At 38.1% G+C, this 25,604-nt stretch overlaps 1 protein-coding gene across 1 annotated transcript; it reads right to left on the bottom strand.

Annotated features, from left to right (window-relative positions):
* Positions 1-4,297: 4,297 nt before the first annotated feature.
* On the bottom strand, positions 4,298-23,893 carry LOC143884726 (3-isopropylmalate dehydrogenase, chloroplastic-like). The gene is made up of 11 exons (XM_077388469.1): positions 23,658-23,893; positions 23,405-23,534; positions 20,235-20,346; positions 14,103-14,178; positions 13,899-13,987; positions 12,578-12,664; positions 10,853-10,969; positions 10,489-10,596; positions 10,300-10,353; positions 10,060-10,212; positions 4,298-4,823 (listed from the first exon to the last, which is right to left on the bottom strand). Exons 1-11 carry the CDS (start codon positions 23,863-23,865, stop codon positions 4,743-4,745), a joined length of 1,215 nt encoding a protein of 404 aa, XP_077244584.1. The 5' UTR covers positions 23,866-23,893; the 3' UTR covers positions 4,298-4,742.
* Positions 23,894-25,604: the final 1,711 nt, after the last annotated feature.

Raw genomic sequence — 25,604 nt, 5'->3', positions numbered from 1 at the left:
TCTCCTAGTCTTCATTTGCCATTTGGGTCATTGCAACTGGTAAGCTAGAGTCTATGGCTAATGCGAAAACCCCAACAAATTTCATTAGATATTGTAGAACATATGATGTGTATTTAAATACAATTTGTACTTTGAACAAAATTATTGCTCATATGTGTACTTTGAACAATATTTCCTAAGAAAGTACTCAGTTATATCTTAAATCGTGAGATTTTTGTATTAAGCAATAGAGACTATAAATTTAGGGAAATGTTATCAGCACTACTATATTTTGATGAGGGCACTCTTCACTTTATTAAAAGTACAATATGGCCCGCACTATAGGATGATCCAAACCATCCATTAGATGGGCCACAGCCTAAATAGGTTGTGCCCCAAAAATCATTTCCATAGTTTTATCCTAACCCTTCGATATGAATGGTAGAGGGTTGATCCTAACCCTCTATAGATCGGAGGGTTAGAGTCGACCTATGGAAATAATTTTTGGGGCACAACCTATTTAGGATGTGACCCATCTAATGGACGGTTTGGATCATCCTATGGTGCGGGACATACCGTACTTTTAATAAAGTGAGGAGTGCCCTCATTAAAATACAGTAGTGCTGATAACATTTCCCTAAATTTATGGAGAACTAATTAGGGAAATGATAAATGCGCCCCTTTTCATCACATGGGACACCCATCTGCAGTGTATGTGGCAATCAAATCCGTTAGTTCTTCTAATGTAAAGTACACCAACGTCTCTGTAGTCATTGATACACTGCTGCTACTGGATGTCCCTACTCCCTAGTGATAAAAAGGGGCTCATTTATCATTTCCCATTAATTGTTGTCTATAATTTTGTGAACTTTGCACTAATTGTTAAAGTACACAAACAAAACAAAACCAAGTACTGATCCATGCGGTCATATAGTCAGGGAGATATGGCCCCACCCGTGTTCAATCTGGACCCTAAAGCTACCTGGTGGGCCCTACCTTGGATTGCCACCACACAAAATCCATTAAAATTGGATGATCATTCTCTTTGATCAAGATCTTCCAAATTGAGGCCTGTAAAGTGAGAAACAATTCAGATTCAGTGGGAAATGCTACTGGGTCGTATGGTTAGGATCGTCCAATTAGAAGCTGTTTTGGCCATCGTCAATCCAAGGTGGGGCCCAACTTGTGCAATACCATTATATTATAATATGATACAGATTTTCCATTTGCAGGAGTGGGAATTGAACTTGGAAGGATTATTTTTTTTTAAATACTCCAAGTCAATATTAGTTACAACAAAATTTCCTAAATGGTTCAGCACTGAATTTACTTACAATTCAAACTCCTTAGATGGATCCTTTATCTCTCTCAAGAATCTAAAGAAACACCTTGGAGGATGAGATTCATGCTTCAACTAATTAATAGATAGCATGGAGTTTTGCTCCACCAATCTTGTTTTTACCACCAAACTTTCTTAGAAATTTCATTGCTGTGCAAGCAGCTAATCCTTCAATGATGAGTGTGTCACCAATAGGACCTAGCACACCCAATACCAACTCTTCTAAACTCATGACCATGATCTTCTTCAGAGTTCTTGCTACTACTATTAATGTTCAACTTCAACAAGCGAGGAGGACGTTTACTATGTTCTTTATTGAATCCTCTACAATCCCTATCCGTTAATGTTAATTTTCTTGCAATATTCTTGAATCCTCTCCAATCCCTAACCATTAATGCATTAACACGTTGAGATAAATTTGGAAACCTTACTAATCCTTAAGTTACTTCACATCCTTCCATCCAAAAGAGCAGCTTCATACATCTGGGGTCAAGTTATCATATGATATGGAGTTAATTGGGTCTTCTCTAATTAGATCCAAAAGTTGTTGTGGAATTGTAAAACAAAGGCTTCTGGCTCGTTTGGTCTAACATTATGGCTTCTTACACATTTTTGTTGTCATGTGTATTATTTAGAAAGAGAGGAATTCTTGCATTTTTGAAAGCAGGTACCTCTTAAGCAGATAGTTTGGAACATCAGATTCGTGGTGGTTCGGGTGCCCCAACATCATTTTTTTTCAAGCTACTACACAGACAATGTAATAAGAAATGGGAAATGATTTCAACACTCTATTGTTTAGAAAAGATGCGCGTAGCATCTTGTCGTTTAGCATTAAAAGGGGGCTTATATAAGAGCTTTTTGAGAACCGTAAAATCTTCCAGACAATCCTTTAAATGCTAGACGATAAGATGCGCGGCGCATCTTATCAAAACAATGGAGTGCTGGAATCATTTCCATAAGACACTGGTACAAAAATTTGAAACATAACATTCTCAAAGGGGATCTTGGAAGTGGAAAGTGATTCATCTGACATTGTGTTGTGGGCCAAAGGGAAATCAGGAGTTTAACTAACGATTACTTGTATATGGGGCAGTCTCTACCCCATGAATACTTGGAATCCTCTTTTATTTGTTCAATGTAATCTTTTTCCAAACATAAAAAAACATAGCATTTATGATTTCAATAATATCACACACAAACATGCGCAAAATATGAATTCCATTCCTCACCTAAGCCAATTTAAAAAAAAATTAAATCACAAGTTCCATTCCCAGGATGATCACAAGGCAGTGCAGAAAAATTGTAATGGAATTTCGAAATCGTTGTTGCGAAATGTAGTCATTTGACAACATTTTCTTTTTTCAATTGCCTATTTGTTAGAATTTATCCATTAATAATTAACTGGAGGGATGCGATGATTATATAAGGCCATGTTTGGAGTGCAGGAAAAACATTTCTTGAGGCAAATTTTTTTGTTCCAACAATGTAGAGGAAAATGATAAATTTTAGGGATATCATTACAAAAAAAGGCTGCTGATATTGGCATTACCATATTTTAATAATTGCACTAACTCATCTTGTCCTTTATTATTTAAACAACTGCCAAAAGTTGTTACAATTCCCAAAAGGCTCTCATAAGATGAGTTTGTGCAATTATCAAAACTAGGTAGTCCCGATATAAGGTCCCTGTAAATAAAACTCTGAGCTGCAGCTGTTCAAGTCACTTCTTTTCATATGTAATCAAACATTGAAAAAGCATGAAAATTTGGAAAAGTTTCTCTTTTCCAAACTTTCCAAAAAAGTCCTGCAAACTGATGGGAATCCTAATAGATGGATAAGAAAGAATGGGAGAATAATTTCTTAACTAGAATAGAGATATTTAACCTGGAAAAAATTGCCTGAGTTTTCATGCTTACTAATGGAGAAATGAAAACCTATTGAAGAAAAGCAAAAAGGGACACAAATTCTTGCGAGCTACAGTCTCTCATCTTCCATCTCATCTAGCTCAGTTGGTCTCCTCATCACTGATGTTTAGTGTATTCTTTTATACCATTATTTGGGATCAGATTATTTGTTAGACATTTAGGATTATACTACCTCATTTATGTTCCTATAAGTTTGCATTTTTAGTGCCATTGTAGATATGATTCGATGACGCGAATCCAATGTGGCACCCTTGCAGTTGGGTTTTTACAAAGTCGCAGGTCAGTATAGCATTCCTCGGAATATATCATAAATTTCTGTTGAAAGACAATATAGTTAACTGGGCATCTTAATGCACAGTTTCATGATATGTAAGATTATGTGCTAGTCTAACACGCCTGTAGATTGGTGCATGCAATGAGAATCACACCATATTCCAAGCAGGACGTATCAAGTTGACGGTTCAGATCAATCAAACGTGGGACCCGTGAGGCGGGCACACCTCAGTGTTACCATTGATATCCTCACCCAGTGAAACATTCTTCTGCTCGGCAGTGTTCAAACCATGATTGGAGACTCAACACTCGTCCAATTTACAGAGGTTTCAGCAAAACCCATCATGGCCATTTTCAATTCTCACATGCATTTGTAAGATGAACAGTTCAGAAAGTAAGAGGCTAAGGGTGTAAATATATCCACAAATTGGAGGGTTAGGATTGCATGACAAATGAGGTTTTTGATATGTGGCAACCATTGCAAGCCTAAGCAGATGAATGGTTTGGATTGCCAAATCACTGTATTCCACCTGAAGTCATGCCACCAGTTGAAGCTATAGCTCTTTAGTTCTGTAAGGTTCATAGTGCAATTTTATGCTATCAACAGTAAACCATCAATAATTTCATGATAATATAATAACTCAATTCTGATGTGATTATTGAAAATTATAATAATAATATTCTACACCAACCATTTTTTTTGGTGGGTGAGCTGGTATCGAACACCAGACCTCAGGGTGAAAGAGAAACAGTAAACCAACAGTAATATTCAACACCAACCTTGTGAAATTCAACAGTAAACCATCAATAATTTCATGATAATATAATAACTCAGTTCTGATGTGATTCTGAAAAAAATAGTTAATAATATTCTACACCAATCTTGTGAAATTCTGAAGATGTGATTCCAGCAGGATCAAAGAATCCAACCTTGTTGATTTTCGATATTATTAATTATTAATTATTAATTATTAAAATTATAATAAATAATTTTCGACACCAACTTTGTGAAATTCCGAGGATGTGATTCCTGCAGGATAAAGAACCCATAAACGAAAAAACATCTCTTGGCTGCTAGAGAATACCGACAGTTCACTGGAATGCTTTTTACCCAGTTTCTTGCCTTCCAACCTCCTTATAATCCTCTCTGGGTCAAGCTCTAAAGCTTAAAATGCCAGCATGATCAGCTGAGTGACAAGTTCTAAGCAACTTTGCCTTGTTGAATTTCAACTCACAACAAAAGTGGGCTGATGAGAATCAATCGACTTCAGCACTTCTTCGCCCATCGCTTTGCATCCCACCAAAATCTAAAGAAAAAAAATCAGTTTTAACCTGTCAAAGAAAAGCTCCAATAGCCAGAAAAAAAATATTCCCTACTAGTAGTAAACATAAAATTTAAGTGAAGGATTTTCTTTTTCTGGCCAATATAGAGAGATGCATCACACAAACTTTAAATAATATGGGTGTTGTAACATTTTTCTTGTTTCACGTGGACATGAGAGATTAAACTAATGGCCTCAATTCTGCAACCTAGACTCTCTCAGACTTAACCATGACGCTCTACTCGTCACAGTCCAGCTGTTAAGAGACGGCATATAAAAAATTTATACTTCAATGTTGAACACAAAGCACCTGTGCTCGGGCACCATTTTCAGATACAAGGTGTAACACAGAGACAGCAGAAAAGCAGGTGTGACAATGCGCTATATGGTCATGTTATAATCTGTGTATCCGAATCCCTTGGCTTCAATAATGACAATTATCTCTTTATTTTATACTTCTCTGATCAGATGTTGAAAGCTTCTCGGAGACAAAATATAAGCTCCCAGATCTCCCTCTCTCTCTATTCTTATGTTTTGAGAGCGCCACCTCATATAAGCTATATGAGGTTAACCTCAGGAACCCTTTTCTCTCTCTCTCTCTATATATATATATATATGGAAAAGGTTTCTGAGCTCGAGCTCAGCTTGAGCTAGAGCTGAGAAACCCCATCTCCCATAGTTGCTTTACTCATCCAATCCATTCATTCTATAGGTTATGGTTAGGATTATGGTTATGGTTAGGAATATAGGTTAGGGTTATGATTTGTGGAGGTTTAAAATGGATGGCTAGAAATTAGGCTCCTATAGATCGAATGATTATGGTATGGAGGTGGTTTGTTAGGAACACCCTATCTATGTGAGCTGCTATAGGATGAATGGGTTGGATGAGTCAAACAACTATGGGAGGGAGATGGTGTATTATGAGCTCTAGCTCAGGCTGAGCTAAAGCTCAGAAACCTCGCCCTATATATATATATATATATATGAGAAAACGGTTCCTACACATGTGTAGAGAACTCTCTACACAGTAGCTTAAAATACAGTGGGGGCCCACATTGTTTGGGTGATCCAAGGCATCCATTTTAAAGGCCCTCACACAGATAGGGTGTCTACAAAAAATCAGATCCATAGGATCATCCCAACCCTACGATTTGTGGAGGTAAAATGGATGTCTTTAAACCTTCAGAAATTAGTCCATTTTTTGTCTCCACAGTTCGAATGGTTAGGATGATCCTATGGATCTGATTTTTTATGGACACCCTATCTATGTGAGGGCCTTAAAAATGAATGGTTTGGATCACCCAAATAATGTGGCCCCCACTGTATTTTAAGCTAGTGTGTAGATAACTTATCTACACATATGTGTAGGAACCGTTTTCTCTCTCTCTCTCTCTCTCTCTATATATATATATATATATATATATATATATATGAGAAAACATTTCCTACACACTTGTGTAGGTAAGTTACCTACACACTAGCTTAAAATACAGTGGGGGCCCACATTGTTTGGGTGATCCAAACCATTCATTTGAATGGTCCTCACATAGACAGGGTGTCCACAAAAAATCAGATCCATAGGATCATCCCAACCATTCAAACTATGGAGGCAAAAAATGGACTAATTTGTGAAGGTTTATACACGTCCATTTTACCTCCACAAATCGTAGGGTTGGGATGATCCTATGGATCTGATTTTTTGTGGACACCCTATCTCTGTGAGGACCATTCAAATGAATGGTTTGGATCACCCAAACAATGTGGGCCCCCACTGTATTTTAAGCTAGTGTGTAGGTAACTTACCTACACAAGTGTGTAGGAAATGTTTTCTCTCTCTATATATATATATATAGAGGAAAAGGATTGTGAGCTTGAAGCTCATATAGCTTATATGAGCTTGAGGGCCCAAACACATGGGTCCCACATTTTTTGTGGTGATCCAAACCATTCATTTGCAAGGCCCCATCATAGATAGGGTGTGTACCAAAAATCAGCTCCATTGGATCATCCTAACCCCTCCAAAAGCGGAGGGCAAAAATGGGCAGATTTGTGGCAAACGGTGTCTGTCCATTTTGCCCTCTACTTTTGGATGGGTTAGGAGGATCCTATGGAGCTGATTTTTTGTACACACCCTATCTTTGTAAGGACCTTTCAAATGAATGCTTTGGATCATCCTAACAATGTGGGCCCACATGTGTTTAGGCCCTCAAGCTCATATAAGCTATATGAGCTTCAAGCTCACAATCCTTTTCCTCATATATATATATATATATATATATATATATATATATATATATATATATATATATATATAAAGAAATGGTTTCTGAGCTAGAGCTCAGAAAGACAGAAACCATATATCCCATAGTTGTTTGACTTATTCAATGCAGTCAGTTTATAGGTTATGGTTAGGGTTATTATTTGTGGAGGTTTAAAATGGATGGCTAGAAAATGGGGTTCTATAGATTGAATGGTTAGGATTATGGTATGAAGCTAGTTTGTTAGGGGCACCCTACCTATGTGAGGTAGTATAGAATGAATGGGTTGGATGAGTCAAACTACTATGGGAGATGGTGTATTCTAAGCTCTAGCTCAGAAACCAAGCCCCTATATATATATATATATATATATATATATATATATATATATATATATATATATATATATATATATATATAGAGAGAGAGAGAGAGAGAGAGAGAGAGAGAGAGAGAGAGGAAAGTGTTAGTGAGCTTAAGTTCCCCAAACTTATGGTGAGCTTAAGCGCCCCAATCACATGGGTCCCACATTTTCTGTGGTGATGCAAACCATTCATTTGCAAGGCCCTATCATAGATAGGGTGTGTACCAAAAATCAGCTCCATAGGATCATCCTAACCCCTCAATTTGTGGAGAACAAAAATGGGCAGATTTGTGGACAAATTATGTCTGTCCATTTTGACCTCCACAAATGGATGGGTTAGGATGATCCTATGGAGCTGATTTTTGGTACACACCCCATCTATGTAAGGGCCTTTCAAATGAATGCTTTGGATCATCCTAACAAAGTAGGCCCCAATGTGATTGGGCGCTTAAGCTCACCAACACTTTCGTCATATATATATATATATATGTGTGTGTGTGTGTGTGTGTGTGTGTGTGTGAGGAAACAGTTCCTGCGCTCGAGCAGCTTATCTGCGCTCGAAAGCAGGAAACATGGTGGGCCCACATTTTTTGGGTGATCCTAAGCATTCATTTGAAAGGCCCCATCATGTATGGGGTGTGTACCAAAAATCAGCTCCATTGGATCAACCTAACTCTCACATTTGTGGGGTGTAAAAATGGGCAGATTTGTGGACAAACAGTATCTGTCCATTTTCTCACCCACAAATGGACACCCTAAGATGATCCAATGGAGCTGAGTTTTGGAACACACCCCATCCATGATGGGGCCTTTCAAATGAAAGCTTAGGATCACCCAAAAAATGTGGGCCCACCCTTGTTTCTTGCACTCGAGCGCAGATAAGCTATCTGAGCTCGAGCGCAAGAACTATTTACTCTCTCTCTCTCTCTGTCTCTCTCTCTCTCTCTCTCTCTATATATATATATATATATATAGGAAATGGTTTGTGAGCAGCTGCTCAGATAAGCTTATCTGAGCAGGAGTAACAAACACATGTGGCCCCACAATTTTTGGGGGATCCAAAGCATTCATTTGGAAGGCCCTTCCATGCATAGGGTGTGTACCAAAAATCAGATCAATAGGATCATGTGAAAATATATGAAAATGATAGAATTTAAGAATGAAACTTCAGGAAATGCTAGAATAAACACAAATACACACTAAGACACCATCACATAAGCAAGACAACCATCCATAATGGTTTAAAAGCATTGAGCACCTAGTGAGAGGCACTGTCGCGCATGTCTGATAATTGAGAATTTCACGTAATTCACATAAATATGTATACATAATACAAGCACCACATTTTGCATGCAAATCCTATAAATATAATTATGTAACACATACCGATATAGCATACCACTACTATACTTCTGATTTTGGTTTATGCATTTTGGTCATTTCGGTCTCGATTTCCTCGGTTTCGGCGGGGATGGAAACGGAAACATTTCAGTCGTTTGACTCGTTTCGTATCGGTTCAGTGAAAATTTCAAACCATGTTTCATGGTACAATGAATACAAGAGAGTACCGACAAGGATGAAGGTTGTCATACATACTAAGGGAAGCAAATTGCAGGCTTGCAATTCCAAAAAAGAAGTGGAACCAAAGGAGCAGAGATTCATTGTGCACCATAAGAAAGCATCATTCACCCTCTATGGAGGTGCCTTAGCCGAAAATTACTCAGATTGGCCAATTTTAACCATTTGGCTAATGTTCTACAAATTTCAAGTTACACAAAACATGAGCAAGAGTCCACATTTTATGTTTTCTGATTGGATTGTCAAAAGTTTTTTTATGAGTGGTTTTAGGTACATGGCATTCCAACAGTTCACACCCCGCGCCACTGAAAAAAAAAAATTAAAAAAGGATAGAAATTGCCAAATGAACGGTGCAGATCAAATTGTTGTCATCTATGTCGCATATTACCCTATACGATTTCTTACCTAAGGAATTTCTCATAATAGCATTCCACATAGAGATATATCAAAACTATGCAATTAGTATATAAACAAAAAAAGTTTACATGTGGTGCGTGTGCAAACTAATCGGTACTCCAACTTCTAGATGTTGTTGTAGATAAAACATATATTGCAAATTGCAATCAACTAGAAGAACCAAAGTGTTGAAACCCAAGAGATTGTAGGTTATAACTGTCCATGTTGCTGGCTATCAAATGAACAATTAGAATCATCCAATTTTGGGCAATGACACATATCCATTCGTTATACGAACCTTCGATGGGTATGGATTGCCCACACATGTTCCAATGTCTATGGTGGGAAGTTATAGGCTGCTCCAGAGTACCATTATATCAAGGATGAGAATATAACCATAATAATATCAAAAAATTGAAATTAAGAAATTGTCACAATAGCCATCTTGGCAAGCAGCTTGTATGCGTGTCCTAAATCAACATTTGCGTAAAACTAAGTGTCGTTAAATGGGGCTTTACCCTTTTTAACCATAACCATCAAATGAATTGACAATATCTAAGCAATTTCATGATAATCATTTCACAAAAATGAGAACATATGGCCAATTAAACGAAATTGTACATACCAGTCCAGTCGAAAATATGTCACCCGTTCGGAATCCTTTGTTTAGAGTCTCAAGCACCGCATTCTCAATTCTCTTGGAGGCATTTTCTTCCCCTAGCCCATATTTCAAAAGCATTGCAGCACTGAGCACGGTTGCTAATGGATTTGCCTTGTCCTGAAATTAAAAAAAGAAATATAAGTAAAAGTAGGTGACCACGATTTACAAAGTGATGATAAAAAACATATGTGTTGAGAATCTGACCTCCCCAGCAATATCAGGAGCAGAACCATGAATGGGTTCAAACAGCCCAGGTCCCTACAAATAAGAACTTACCAAACTCAATCATATACGAAGGATAGGAACCTATTTTAGTGGATGGAGGACATTAAAAGGAACCTTAAAAATACTCAAAAACCTTTAAAATTATATAAGACTGTGACTGGCCAATACCGATTCACCAAGACTAGCAGATGGAAGCATTCCAATGCTTCCAGTCAGCATAGATGCTTCGTCAGACAAAATGTCACCGAAGATGTTGTTTGTCACAATTGTATCAAACTGCAAAAAGCAAAAGTCAGCCAGCTGGAAGACCACCTTATTTCAAGTTTTGGATACAAAACGAAAGTTGAATTTAATGGGCAATATGGCTCATGGGCATAAAAGGGCAGCCCATTGCACGAGGCTCCCGCCATTGCAGGGTCTGGGGAAGGATGGCAACTAATTTCCAGCCACGCTGCATCAAGGTTGAAACTAACCGTAATCTGAAGTTCCAAAACCTTTAAAAAGGTACAGAATTCATGGAGAAAGAAGAAACCTGCTTTGGATTACGAATGAGTTGCATAGCTGCGTTGTCAACATACATGTGTGAGAGCTCGACATCAGGGAATTCTGTAGCCATTTTTGTCACTCTTTTCCTCCATAGCATGGATGCCTGGTCATTGTAAGAAAAGAATGTTTAGATTAGTAATATGTTCCAAAACTTAAGGATTTTTATACGAGGTGAGGAGGCCAGATTTGCGGAGGCTTTTGTTTGGGTTTGGGTCAGTTAGGGTTACTGTTTCTCCATTGAAGGATATAATCATGTTGTTGTATTCTTCCAAGAAGCTGCCGATGCTGCTGGGTTGTTAGGGGAGGAAGAGAATGACTGGAAATTGAGACGGTGAGATGGAGAGATAGGAAAAGGGGGAGGAATAGAAGACCTGGCGAGATGCAAGATGAGTTGTAACTGCTTTGGAATTAAATTATGACCAAAATAAAGAAATAACTTTATGGCCCTTCCCTGTAAAAGTTACGCTTTTTGAAATAGTTTTCCTTAAAATCCGATCGACGGTAAAACGTTGTTTTAACCAGCCTTTTACGGCGATTGGAACGGACCCTAGATGAATAGATCAACAAACAAGTAGACAAGACAGGCCAGGTAGGCTTGGCGACACACTAGGAAAGTATGGTGATACACTAGGAACATTATCGACCTTGCTAAAATTATTGAAACATAGATATATCTTAAAACAAACAAACAAAAATTCATTAAAAGTAAAGAGCAAAACCAGAACCTATGGTGGAAAGTCAAATTGTTCTCACAATGGAGTTCGACAATGTGACGTTCAAGTTTAGCCTAAATCAACCAAAACCCATCAGTGAACGATAGTTTACTTCCTTTTGAGCAATATTGCGGTTAACTGATCCTTGTAGCATTTTAATATATAACAATGTAGTTATCTTTAGGGATTTTTATCAGCACTATTGTATTTTGATGAGGGCACTCCTCACTTTATTAAAAGTACGGTATGGCCTTCACCATAGGATGATCCAAACCGTCATTTTGATGGGCCACAGCCTAAAAAGGTTGTGCCTCAAAAATCATTTCCATAGGTTGATCCTAACCCTCCGATCTGAATGTTAGAGGGTTGATCCTAACCTTCTATAGATCGGAGGGTTAGGGTCAACCTATGGAAATGATTTTTGGGGCACAACCTATTCAGGTTGTGGCCCATCTAATGGACGGTTTGGATCATCCTGTTAGTGAAGCCATACTTTATTTTTAATAAAGTGAGGAGTGCCCTCATCAAAATACAGTAGTGCTGACAACATTTCCCTATCTTTATATTGCAATGAGAAATATTACTTTTTTCCAAGTATGATTAGTTGTCATGCTTGCCAGAAAAATACGGTGTTTCATCCCGTCTCTGATGAAAATCATGGCTACTGCCTCATATGGACAAAAGAAACTGCGAGACATTTACAATCTTCTTTTTATTCTCGGTGTTGGCAAACAAAAATAAGAACTGGTAGCAACATGCCTATTTGTTTTACTTTTAATTAGGGAGGAACTTTGATTTGTAGGTCTGAGAAGCTTCTGGCACTGAAAAAACGGAACTTCTAAGTGAGCAATCAATTAAACATATAATTGCAATACTAAATGAATTAGAAAGAAAAACTAAAGTATGAAAGACACTTGAGTTCCCATGTATCGCACAATGTCCGATTACTATTATAGAAAAGCATGAGTAAAAGAAAATTTCCAATAACAGAAAGGTACCTCTAATACATTTGCTTTGTCAACAGAGCATAGTTTTCCACGTCGCTTTCGAGCAGTCTCAAAAGCAATGCGAGCAATGCGATCAATCTGAATAGCATCTCTTGAATGAATTAATTTGCTATAAGGCATTACTTTAGAAGTCCAAAAAATAAAATCCATGAAAACGATAACAGATAGCTTTCAAAGGGAAAAATACAGAGAATATACCAAGCGCGTAATTAAGCAAGGTTCCAATGTTCAAAAAATGCTCCTTACACGTGCAAATTTTAAAAATGCATAAGATGTTCAGTTATTAAGCAGTAGAATGCAAGCCACATTTACATTTTTTGAATTAAAGGAGGGATGTTGGAAAATTAGGTTATTTTGATAAGGGGAATACCAATTTCACAAGTACTGTAACGCCCCGGCCACCGTGTAGATATTGTCCAGTTCTAGGCCGCAGCCCTCCCCGGTTTTATTTTTCTGCAGAAAACGCGTCTACACAGGGAACGTGGGGGTCTCCAAATGTAGCCCTGGAACTTTTTCTTTCCGCTTCCAATGTGGGACTATTACAATCCACCCAGCATCCTCGCTGGCACACCGTACTAGAGGAGATACGGTTCTGATGCAAAATTTGTAACGCCCCAGCCACCGTGTAGATATTGTCCGGTTCTAGGCCACAGCCCTCCCCAATTTTGTTTTTCCGCAGAAAACGAGTCTACACAGGGAAGGTGGGGGTCTACACATATAGCCTAGGAACTTTCTCTCTCCGCTTCCGATGTGGGACTATTACAAGTACCACTCATTTATCGCAAGTCAATCCAACTCTATTCTCTGAGTTCATTTTCTAGGGAGAAAGATTTCTACCTGCTAAGTGAGTGCAGAGGTTCGTGTCATTTACTCGCAACTTATGAAATTAGTAAAAGAACCGCAAATGTGTTGAACAGTGTGAATCATTGTCTTCCTTGTTCAGGGGTGCCTTTCCCAACTCTTCCCCCAAAACTTGAATCAGTTTAGTTTTCTTTAGCATGCACCCAATTGAAGTGCCTGTAGTTGAAAAGCTAAACGGAGGTACATAGCATTAATGCTTAGAAATTGTGTGTCTCTCAGTTACATGAGGCATGTGTAATATAACGCCTTATGATAATTCCTGTTTGCATTACATTACGCCAACTGGTATTTTGTATGCTAATGTATTTTCAAGGAATTATGTGTGCTTACCATATAGTTGTTCCTTTTGTTGACACAAAGAATGGACCACAGAGCATATATAAGCAGCAAACAACCAAAGTAACATGTAAATTTATGTATTGAAAATTTTTTATTGGAGAAGTTGCATTACCTCTGACGTAGAATAGACCTCAGTGTTGAAACCAATATCCTCACCCTTCTCATCTGTTCCAAAACCCCTTGGTTTTCCAAAATAAATTCCTGTAATCAACAGAAAATAAGAATGAACTATCTCACAACCTGCATCAATTATCAATGCCTAACACCAGAAATGATAGTTATCTATAAGAAAGTCAAGATCCCTAGCAACTTTTACCTCCAGTAAGCTCTCTTACAACCATAATATCAACCCCTTCTGCAACCTCTTTCTTTAAAGTCGAAGAGTCAACTAACTGAGAAAGGTTAGTAGAAAGATAAGCATTAGATAATGAAATCAACATTATGTAAGATAGATAATTACAAAAAAAAAGAGGAACAATCGAGGCCCTCGTAACCATTACTTCAACATTTGAAGATCCTAAAAAGAATAAAGCCTGGTTTTGTAGGATACAGACAAAAAGAAAAACATCATGGAGTAAAGCCTGCAACCAACTAGACAGGCTTTGGGATTTAGCTAGCAAGAACTCCTTTTAACAACTGGCCCAATTTTGTATTCCGAAACTGCACTTGAACTTAAATTTGGGTTACTATGCATCATTGATAAAGGTTTATTATATATACCCTGTCCATTTCAAGAAATTACATTTCACCCATCGTCGGCTTAGCTTCCGTAACTTCCAGACATGCGTCTTTCCCTTACAGTTATCCCTTGCAAAATCTTCCAGGGGTTGCCCCTTAGGCACCTCACTCCCTTCCCATTAATATGTCCACCTAAAATTCCAGTTCAGTTAACCTTTTCGCCTCTCCACAACCCTATCTTCATCCAATTCCAGTTACATTAACCACCCCACTACGCCATCAATTAAGAAGTATGGCCCCATGTCGATTGACTTCCCTTTGCCACGTCATTACCTCCAACCTCTTGACTAAAACCCAGCCCTGCACACAATTCTCCCAACACAAGTATGTAGCTCTTTCATCTTTAGTTGTTGGCTATGAGCAACGTGAAATTCAAGATGGGACACTTGAATATTGATTTCCCAGGGTTCATTTGATGACCCCAAACTCATCTCTTCCCTCCTCATTTCTCTGAACAGAGATCAATTCAACTTCCTATCTACTACAACCTTGCTGCATGAGTAACCAATTTCCACTCATTCTAGCTCAGATTCTGGCCCAATACCCTCTCAGTCCCAATGTGGGTACCATTTGTCACTCCCTCACTGTAGCTCCAGGATAGAGTGTACCACAAGGGGTGCAAATTGCACTAATATCACATGATTTGGATCATTATTTTTTTTCCTTTTCTTAACTCATAATTACTAGGAAACTCAACTTGGGTTGTAGTAAATATTTCCTGAAAAATCTCAATCGACAAGGGTTCAAATTTTGTTATTGAAAACAAAATCAGGATGTGTACCATAGACCTCTAAACCCATTTTCTAGGTTTCAAAAAATATATATTCTTAAACTTTAGACACCTTAATCTATACAAGTTTATGAAAAAAAAGTAACAAAGAACCTTGATAGTATATACAGACACGAGCCGAAGAAAGGTTTGACACAAAAACTTTCATCTAGTGTTGCTTAGAAATATAGTGAATTAATATGGTTACTTGCAATTCATTACTATTGATCACTTCCACACCAGGATGCTTAGATCAAAATCAGCCCCTTTAATCTCTTGAATACAGTACCAACCATTGTAAATAATTATTTCAAAAAGAAAAGGAGAAAATATCAAACAAATTTTTTTTTTAACTCAGTGAGAACCAAATAATCCCTGGTTACCAGGTGGCCCAATTTGGAATGTTTGTCAGCATTTAAATCAAGATTTATAAAATAAAAAAGGTTTAAATCCTTCCTCTTTCTCTTGTTTAAGGGCTTGTTTAGATGGTGAGAAAGTAGTGAAAAGGAAAACACTTTCCAACTTCTCATTACTTTCCTTTGTTTTGTTGTCCAAGTAAAGGCATTTGGGCAGAAAGACACTTCCGTCTAAAAAGAAACACACTGATTTTTGTCCCAAAGTTTTCAATCTTAAAACCCCATGTGTGGATTTTCTTTAATGTTGGGCAGCATCTGCACATGAGGTCCATTGGTTTTTGTCCATTAGTATATGATATGTGTGGCTGAAGAACGAATGGGTGAGTATCAATAGGAAGAGATATTCTAGAAGCATACGTCAAGAGTTTTATGGCTAGCAGCTGGTGAGTATAATCCGAGTTTCTTTCACTGCACTGCCAAATTCAAAGTGACCATGAGTTTATTGTGATCTGCCTCAAATCTTTGATGCCAACCTTCAAATACTAGAGGTTCTCTTTTCTAGTGATGAGGCCTGCAAGGCAGTCTTCACCTTATAAAGTATCTGCCCCAAATCTCTAATAAAATCAAAGGTGTCATTGCTTCTCTGAAAAAATGGGCTTCGGGATTAAATGGTTAGCTGCATACTTCTTCACCCTTATCAATGGGAGTCAAGTGGGTCGTTTTGGTGCCACCAGAGGTCTTAGACAGGGTGACCCTCTCCTCTTCTTCATGAATATTGGCTTCATCCTATACAATGCTATGGAAACTAGGTTTATTGATGGTTCAGAATCATGCCCTGGTGGTCCTATTATCTATTATTACTCATCTTCATATGTATATGAAATCATCATCCTTTCTAAGGCTTTGCTTTCCTAGGCATCTTTGATTAACACTATTATCACCATTTTATGGGATAAATTCAAGAGACCACGTGAAAGAAATTAATAGACAAAAACCAATGGTCTTGCGCACCAATGGGCATCAACGTAGATGAGTATCTAATAGAGGACATCCTGCCCCATCTCAGTTGCGTGGTCACCTCTCCCCACTCTTCAAGATCACCATGAAAGAAGGAACGCGTTCTTGACATCAGCTGATACATATGCCATTTTCTAGTGGCACCAACGAAAATAAGGGTTCAGGATTGTAGCTTGAATTTCCAAGATTGAGTCTAATTGTAGGATAGTGTTCAGACAAAACTTGACAGATGGAAAGGGAGAATTCTTTCTGTGGAAGAATAACCCTACTCAAAGCCTCCTTGTCTAAAGTCCCCACCTACTTCCTATCTATGTTTAGAATTCCCCTCACTATGGTAGATAAGATCGAAAAACTCATTGTAACTTCCTTTGAAATGATGTCCCCATCATCCGAGAGGTTCATATGATAAATTGGAAGAAAGTGCGTCAAGCAAAAAGGATTGGTGGTCGGTAATCCAGAAAGATAAGCTACAGACTAAAGCCAGTCACTCCAAAAATACCAATTAGTGGAGGGTTGCCTTAAGCATGAGGAATGGAGGGTGAACAAATCTCCAATGTGAAGTCATGGAAAAAAGAATTTGAAACTTTCATGGATAATATTGTTTTCGAGTGGGAGGTGGATCAATGATGGAGGATCATCCATGAAGCCATGAAAACAAGATAATTCCCAAAATGATAATGGTCAAGCAGGGCTCGCAAGACCCCTCAACCCCAACTAGAAAACCCACACATTTTTTACAAGCTTGACCTTGGCCAAACTTGACAAACTCCTTCAATTTGACGACACTTCATTGATTGCGCAAGTTTGGGTTTCTTTTATTTAGGGGGTTTGATGTAAAGATCTTAACGAATCTTAGGATAGCTTCTATTTTTGTTATTTTGTTTTTAATGCAAGTCAATGAGTTCTAATTGTATTTCTGTATCAGTTCTCAAACCCAAATTAGAAATGATGGCAACGAAGGCAACTCAAGCTGGCGTAGGATTTTTGTTGCCTAATTTGGCAATCAAGCTTCTTTTGCAAGCATGGAAGTTTCTAGAGTCTTGAAAGTCTATAAATTGTAGGCCTTTGGGCCATAAAAATATTGAATGAAATGATGAAAGCTCTTTGTTTTGCTCTTCAAGGGTTTGGTGTGATGCTTAAACCAACCCATGGTATGATGCCCTATGAATATTACTGGTGAGATGCCCCAGCATTTATCTTTTTCTTTTACCTTCAGAAGTTCTACCTTTGCTTTCCCTAGTTGTTTTTTCATTTTCTTATTCTTCTCTTTAACTTCGATCTCACCATGCATTGAAAATTGTAGGTTGTTTTAAACTATAGTCAGTGTCAATCGATCCACCATACCTTCAAATCCAATGGACATATTGATCTGAAACTTAGGGTCCTGTTCTTTATCTTGGGAATAGAACCTCAAAATTTCAGCCCAGTCTGACGCAGAAAGCTTAATTTGAATTTGGTAACAGCCCCAAAATTGATATTATCAACCCCTCAAAAATCCAAAATAGGGCTCCTTTCATCTTTCACTGATGCCTTCTAAGAGCTTCCACCAAATTCTCGCTTAAACCCCTATAAATATCTTTCCTTTCTACCATGGGAAATTGTTCTGCATCAATCAAACATTATCTTTTGGCTGGCTAGACAAGTAGTCCAAGGACGGCCGTCTTGCCCACAACTATCCCAATATGTTCGATATAGATGTAAATCTTGGAGCATCTGTGGCTAACTATTTGGATGTTTCTAGTCCTAGTCCAGTTGTGAGTTGTGCTCTGTAAGCTCTATTTTTCCAACTGGTTCTCTCTCTTTTAAGTTGCTTTTTGTTTTTGAGCATCTCATCCTCCCATTTTGTACTCTTATTGGTTTTGATACAAGTTACTGTTCTAGAAAAAATATTCTTGGGCTCTGTAATGGTGCGTCGCTTCGTACCTCTAATGAATTCATCAACCTCTCTCAGGTACAGACTATTCCTATGTCACAAATATCTCTGACGTTTTCAAAATAATCGCAAATTTATCGCGACATTTGATAAAACAACAAAATTTCAAAATAATCCTGAGATTTTAAAAAATATAGTGATATTTTCATTTTTCAATCATTTACCGCATAATGTCACGATAGCATTACAATATTTTTCTGATATTTTTTATTTTATATTTTTTCTTCAATAACATATTTTTATATTTTTTATATCAATTTATATTAATGTTTTCCCAGATAAAAATCCAAAAAAAAAAATAAAATAAAATTATCCCACGATTTTCTTTTGCCGAGAAATTCTCGAGAACGGAATTGGTGACTTAGGCTGGTACGGACCCCATAAGATGATGGATTTTTTTATTTTTTATTTTTTTGTGTAAAGTCATATTATGCCTTAAGAGGCTAAGTGCCCCTCTTCCCCGAGTTTCCCAAATATTTGAAAGTCTACAGTGTATCCAGGCACCATCACTTTCCTTTGGTTTGTGATGCATCGTAAGATTCTTACAAGGAACTAGATAACTAAATGGGATATTCGTGACTAGATGGATTGCTGCTCCAGTGGCAGCCCTGGTGAAAAATTCCCGATCATAGTTTTATTCACTCGTAGTGGGTGGGCCAAGTTTAGAGTTATTTCTTCAGAACATCTAAAGTCCTTCCTAGTGCGTTGGATTGGTCTACCATTATATCACAATGATCCTTGTGGTGCAAACCTATAAGTAATAAGAGGAAGTCGCATCTATGGAAGATCCTCTTTCCCACTATCCTTTGGATAAATTCAGAAAGAATACAGCAATCGCAATGTTTTTTTGTTGTTGTTGTTGTTGTTGTTAGGTTCAACAATCACATCTATGGAAGATCCTCTTTTCCTCACTTTTTCCGGTTTCATGCCGGAGATGACGCATTGGCTTATTTGGTGTATTTTCAACAAGGGTGTGGGGTAAGAGCTGCTGCCGAGGCTCTCTGTTGCAAACAATTTGTTACAGGCTTATGGGAAGAACCCTTATGTGGAAGTCTCTGAGAGGGCATCTAAATGCCTTGCTTTTGCTAACACTTCATTACATAACATTATCAAATAATGGATCGTTGTTTCAATTGACTACTCCCCTTGATGTGACCTATGGATGCTTGAAGGGCCCCTCCCAATGGATAGATTAAGCTACAACTTGACAGTAGCAGCAAGCTGAACCATTGGATCAAGGCGGTGTGGAGGGAATCAACCTTGCCGCTTGCTTAAGCCCTTCTTAACTTTGGATTGAGAGTTCTCCTCTCAATACAATAATGCGGCTTGGGCAGGATTCTCATCCAAGTGGAGATTTAAACTCTTTTTTGGTGATATGTTGAGCATTGTATGGTTGACAACTCTGTGAATTAGTGTGGGTGTGGACCATAAGGCTAGATCAGTATTGTTGACAACTCTGAATTTTGATACAACGAACCTCAATTCAGTATCACAACTCAGTCTTAATTCCAATTAATATAGAAAAAATATGGGTACATGGATCCAAACTATGACTTAACACAGTGGCAATTAATTCAAATTCAATTATAATAACCTAAAGAGAATTTTCCATTTAGGGAGTGTATCATACAGTACTTGAGGTAAAACAGTAGCTGGCCTCAAATTTGCAAAGACTCTGAGACCTGCACGAAGCTGAAGCAACCCAGTTTCCGGCTTCAAATGTTTCTCATTCTTATCCCATTTATACCTGAAAATTCCAATTTTTTGTATGAAATTAGAAAAAAACAACAACAGAAACAATGCAAGTAAATATTTATACATGTGGAAACCATGCACAAATTATCAGCTTACAACCCATCTATACAGTATAATCGATATGCACGTCCATCAATCAACATCTGCACCATCTTTTGCACATGCCACATTATCTTAATTATCCAATCAAAGAACTTTTGCTGAGAGCCGTTGCCCATAATCTCTTCTGACCATACCAAACTAAGGACATGGATACGTTATGAACATCCAATCAGTGCGTATTTCAGGCTATGACCCATTCAAGAGTTGACCAATTGGAAAGTTTGGATTTACAGGTACAAAAACCAATTGGACGGCAAAAAATAGGTGCATACACCAAGATTCATAGTAATATCTTCCACAGAGAATCATTACATTACTCTGTTACGAATCCAAATCGGTTTGCAACATGGTTGATTTTCTTTGGGGGAAGATCAGCCTCTTGACCAACTTCGAGGGAATGGTCAGTCCTCTGTGTGCAAAAACACAATTTCTAAGGATAAATTTCTTCATTAATTTGAAAAAGACTACTTACAAATTATTTACAGAAAACCCACTTGACAACTTGCTCTAAAACTCCTACCCAAGCTAATCTAGATAACCCTTTATCTCTAAGGGCACGTTTGGCTGCCAGGAATTTGTTTTCATGATAAATCGGTAGTATCCAAGTGGAGATGAGGGTGAAGTTGCTAAAAATCAGGAAACAAAATTCCGGACTTGGGTGTCTATGCGGCTAAAAATCAGAAAACAAAAAACTCTGCTCAAAATCTGATTGACCTTTTCCCGGATTTAAGCCTCAAAAAATCAGAAAACAAAAAACTATGCTCAAAATCCGATTGACCTTTTCCCGGATTTAAGCCTCATCTCATCACGGGAGAAACCCCATTCCTAGAATTTGTTTCCTGATTTTTAGCAACTTCACCCTCATCTCCACTTGGATACTCCCGATTTATCATGAAAACAGATTCATGGCGGCCAGACATGGCCTAAGACTCCTATCCAGTGTTTCAAAACGCGGATGCAGGTCAAAACGCGGCCGAAGAAAATCCTAGTCAACTCGGTGCAACGTAGTCGAGTACCCAGTTGACACAGAAATAACTTGAGAGAGTTAAAGGAGTTTTTATTGACTCTATAGGGCAAAATGTGGAACACGGCCAAAGGAAAAGGAAGTTCACTCCAACGACGACGTGGGGAACTTTAAAACTATACTCCTATCCATAGTTCCATACCAAACAAATAGAGAGTAAACCCTATGAGCTATATATATATATATATATATATATATATATATATATATATATATATATATACACACACATATGGGAAAACGTTTTCTGCGCGATACCTCAGATAAGTTATCTGAGCAAGAGCTCAAAAAAACATATGGGCCCACATTGACTGGATGATCCAAAGCATTCATTTAGATAGTCCAAAGATAGATAGAGTGTGCACAAAAAATCTGCTCCACAGGATTATCCTAACCCTTCGATTTGTGGAGGTTAAAATGGATGGGTATAAACCTCCACAAATCTGTCCATTTTTAACCTCCAAAAATCGAAGGGTTAGGATGATCCTATGGAGCTGATTTTTTGGGCACACCCTATCTATGTAAGGGTCTATCAAATGAATGCTTTGGATCATCCAAACAATGTGGGCCCACATGATTTTTTGAGCTCTTGCTCAGATATCTTATCTGAGGTATCGCGCAGAAAACGTTGGGTAAAATAGACATTTAATTCACCCGAAATATAGCAGTCATCATTACTCTTTTACCATTAACCCCTTTGCTGATATCTAATACCTAACTCTATGAGAAATTATTTGGGGGTAAAATCGTAATCTACATACAAAATGTACCAACACAAGGTACCTGTCTATGACAATTACGGGGAAAAACTACTAAGAAGAGGTAAAGACATATGACAATGACGGAAGAACTACTTCTATTACTCATGCAGGACACTTGCAAAATATTGACGGATTCCGGGCACCTAAAGAGGAACAACAATTATGGAAACCGCTATCGATAGGAGGGCTAGGATCATCCTATATCGATTGGAGGGCTACAATCAACCTATGGAAATGATTTTACGGGCACAACCGATTGATGTTGTGTTCCATCACATGAACAGTTTGGATCAACCTATAAAGCCACATAGTTTCAATATTACCCGCCTCCTTTATGCTTTTTTAATAAAAAATCTATAGGATGATCTTAACCATCCGATTTAAGAGGAACAACATATTATGGAAACCTATATAGATTGGAGGGCTAGGATCAGCCTAAGGAAATGATTTTTGGGGCAAAACCTATTTATGTTGTGTTCCATCACATGGACGGTTTAGATCAACCTATGATATGCTCCGTACAGTTCTTTGTCGGCCCGTGCATGGTTTTTTACTAGTATATATATATAGCAGAAGAGAAAATAAGAGAATTATTTGAATTTCTCCCAAAATTCTAATAGAATTACACATTACTTTTTTTTACTTTTTTTAACAAAGGCACCCATTCAACCCCCATATTTTCAATTCTACCCCCTCCTTCATGCTTTTTAACAAAGGCACCCATTAAAGCCACATAATTTCAATCCTACCTCACTCCTTTATTCTTTTAAATAAAAAATCTATAGAGTGATCTTAACCATCCGATTTAAGAGGAACAACATATTATGGAAACCTCTATAGATTGGAGGGCTAGGATCAGCCTATGGAAGTGATTTTTGGGGCACAACCTATTTATGTTGTGTTCCATCACATGGACGGTTTGGATCAACCTATGATGTGGTCCGTACAGTTCTTTGTTGGCCGATGCACGGGGTTTTTTACTAGTATATATATAAATTAATTTATTCTACCCTCCCATGTAAGCACGCAACATACTCTAAACAAGCTTTCTCCAAACATACCATTCAAAGGAGAGAGACAAAAAAAAACAATCTTTCTCCTAATAATTACAAGAGTAATCAAAGCAAAACAAGAGTACTAGTAATGATAAACAAAGAAATCACCCTCCAATGGCGCCTAGTAGGACCGCATCCGACCGTTTGGCAACGGCTAGGGTTTGATCCGGCAATGGAACGCCCGCCAAATCTAACGCCGCCCCTCCAACAGGCATTTCATCATACTCAAATTTGATCCCTTCAACCCAAAAAAAATAGGAATGAATGAAAAAGCCCTAACCTTCCAAGTGTTCAAGAAGCTAAAATCCTAAACCCTAAACCCTAGAAAGAGAAGGGTTTTTTTGTGTAAGATGTATTATACCTTCTTGAGAACCAATTAGAGTGAGAACGTCCTTGGCCACAGAGATGACCTCCGGACCGATACCGTCGCCCGGCAATAGAGTGATGTTGTAACGTTTCGGGGTGGAAATGGCGGAGCAACGAAATTTCGGCCATTTTGGGGAAAGTTTAGATTTGGGGGAGAATGGGTTTTTCAAGGGCGTGAAATTCATCTGAAAACAAGCCGCCATTGAGATGCAGAGCGAGACGCACGAATAAGTGTTGGAGATTTTATATGTCATTTATTTTTCAATAATAACTGTACGGACCACACCATAGTTTGATCCAAACCGTCCATATGATGGGCCATAAAGTAAATAGGCTGTGCCCAAAAAATCATTTCCATAGAATGATCCTAGCCCTCCGATCTACAGATGAACTGCATATTATGGAAACCTCTATAGATCGGAGGGCTAGGATCATCCTATGGAAATGATTTTTTGGGCACAGCCTATTTACGTTATGGTCCATCATATGGACGGTTTGGATCAACCCATGGTGTGGTCCGTACAGTACTTATTGAAAAATAAGATACTATAAGGGCTTACACCGTATAAAATCTCCTGTGGTAACATACGACTGAAGCCGGACTAGATGGGTCGGGCTCAACCCGACCAGATGGGTTCAACCCCATTTTATAGAGATTTCCCACGCCCTTTCCCATTCTATTATTTTACTATCTGAATATTCCCATACCTCTAAGGGTTAGATTGTCCAGTAGCAGAGATTCTATCCACCCGTGCAAAGCCCCAGCAGAAGAATGGTTTGGATCATCCAAATATGGACCCCACCAGTACTCCTTCGCGATATTGTTTCTTTAATTTAGGGCTACTGAAGTTAGCATTCCATGTTTTGATAATTGCACTAACTCATTTTTGTCTTTTATTATTCACACAGCCGTAAAGCTTAATTCCAGTTCACAAAAGCTCTCACAAGCCCATCTAATCTAGAGAAAAGTACGGAATGAAGGCCGATGTTTAGAGAAATTATGGATTGCAGCAACTTTTAAAACAAGAACAAAAAACGAGCTCAACTCAAAATCGAATGGTCAAAAGACCCTGATACCCTAAAATGGAATCCTCCTTTTTCATTATTGCCACTTAAATTGGCCAGATTCATGAGACTTCTTTTAGTTCATTTAAATGTGTATTTGAACCGAGAGAACCTTGGGTTCGTTTCTATCTTGGCCGTCGGAAATAACTAGAGACGAATGGATCTTGACACGTGTTGGAAAACTTTTTGGAACCCCGACATTGTTGTACTTTTTGGAACACTGACGTTATCTTTTCTCACTTATCTTTTCAATACGTGTCAGGCATCCATCCGTCTATAGGTATTTCCGACGGCCAAGATAGAAATAATGGGTACGCCGGAGAAATAATAGGTACGCCGATGGAAATAATGGTTACAGAGAAGGAAATAATGGTTACAGAGAGGGGTATTATTAGAAGACGTCGCCGTTTCATATTGATGTCCACATGTCAAGATTTAAAGGAACCCAAGACTCTGGGTTCACAGAAAGATTTCAATCCAAACAAAACCGACTATGTATAGAGCCACTAGCATTCAAAAAAGTTTTTCAACACATGTCAGGCATTCATCCGTCTCTAGGTATTTCCGATGGCCAAGATAGAAACGAACCCAAGGTTCTGTGACTTCTGTCGGTTAAAATACCAGACGAACCAAAAGAACCTCGTGAAACACGCCAGTAATGAAAAAGGAGGTTGAATGACGTTTTTGTTGATGTCAGAAGGGTACCATGGTCCTTTTCTACCCCGATTTTGAAGATTAAACCGTTTTTTATTCTTGTTTTAAAAGGTGCCTTCAATCCGTAATTTCACTAAACATCAGCCCACATTCTGTACTTTTCTCTCTAATCTAATACCTAATAATATTCTAATAAACTTTCATAGCATGATGGGGGTATCAC

Source organism: Tasmannia lanceolata, unplaced genomic scaffold (assembly GCF_043159265.1).
Source record: "Tasmannia lanceolata isolate RefF3 unplaced genomic scaffold, GAP_Taslan_0.1 ptg000008l, whole genome shotgun sequence".
NCBI lineage: Eukaryota > Viridiplantae > Streptophyta > Magnoliopsida > Canellales > Winteraceae > Tasmannia > Tasmannia lanceolata.
The sequence above is the reverse complement of the archived record's forward strand: the minus strand, read 5'-3'. Positions and strand labels throughout refer to the sequence as shown.

Excerpts from the sequence above, each read along its gene's own strand:
- LOC143884726 (XM_077388469.1), bottom strand. The coding sequence starts at position 23,865 with ATGGCGGCTTGTTTTCAGATGAATTTCACGCCCTTGAAAAACCCATTC. Across the intron at positions 10,213-10,299 it reads CTCCTGATATTGCTGGGGAG|GACAAGGCAAATCCATTAGC; the intron begins GTCAGATTCTCA and ends TTTTAATTTCAG. Across the intron at positions 4,824-10,059 it reads ACATATTTTCGACTGGACTG|ATTTTGGTGGGATGCAAAGC; the intron begins GTATGTACAATT and ends TTTTTTCTTTAG.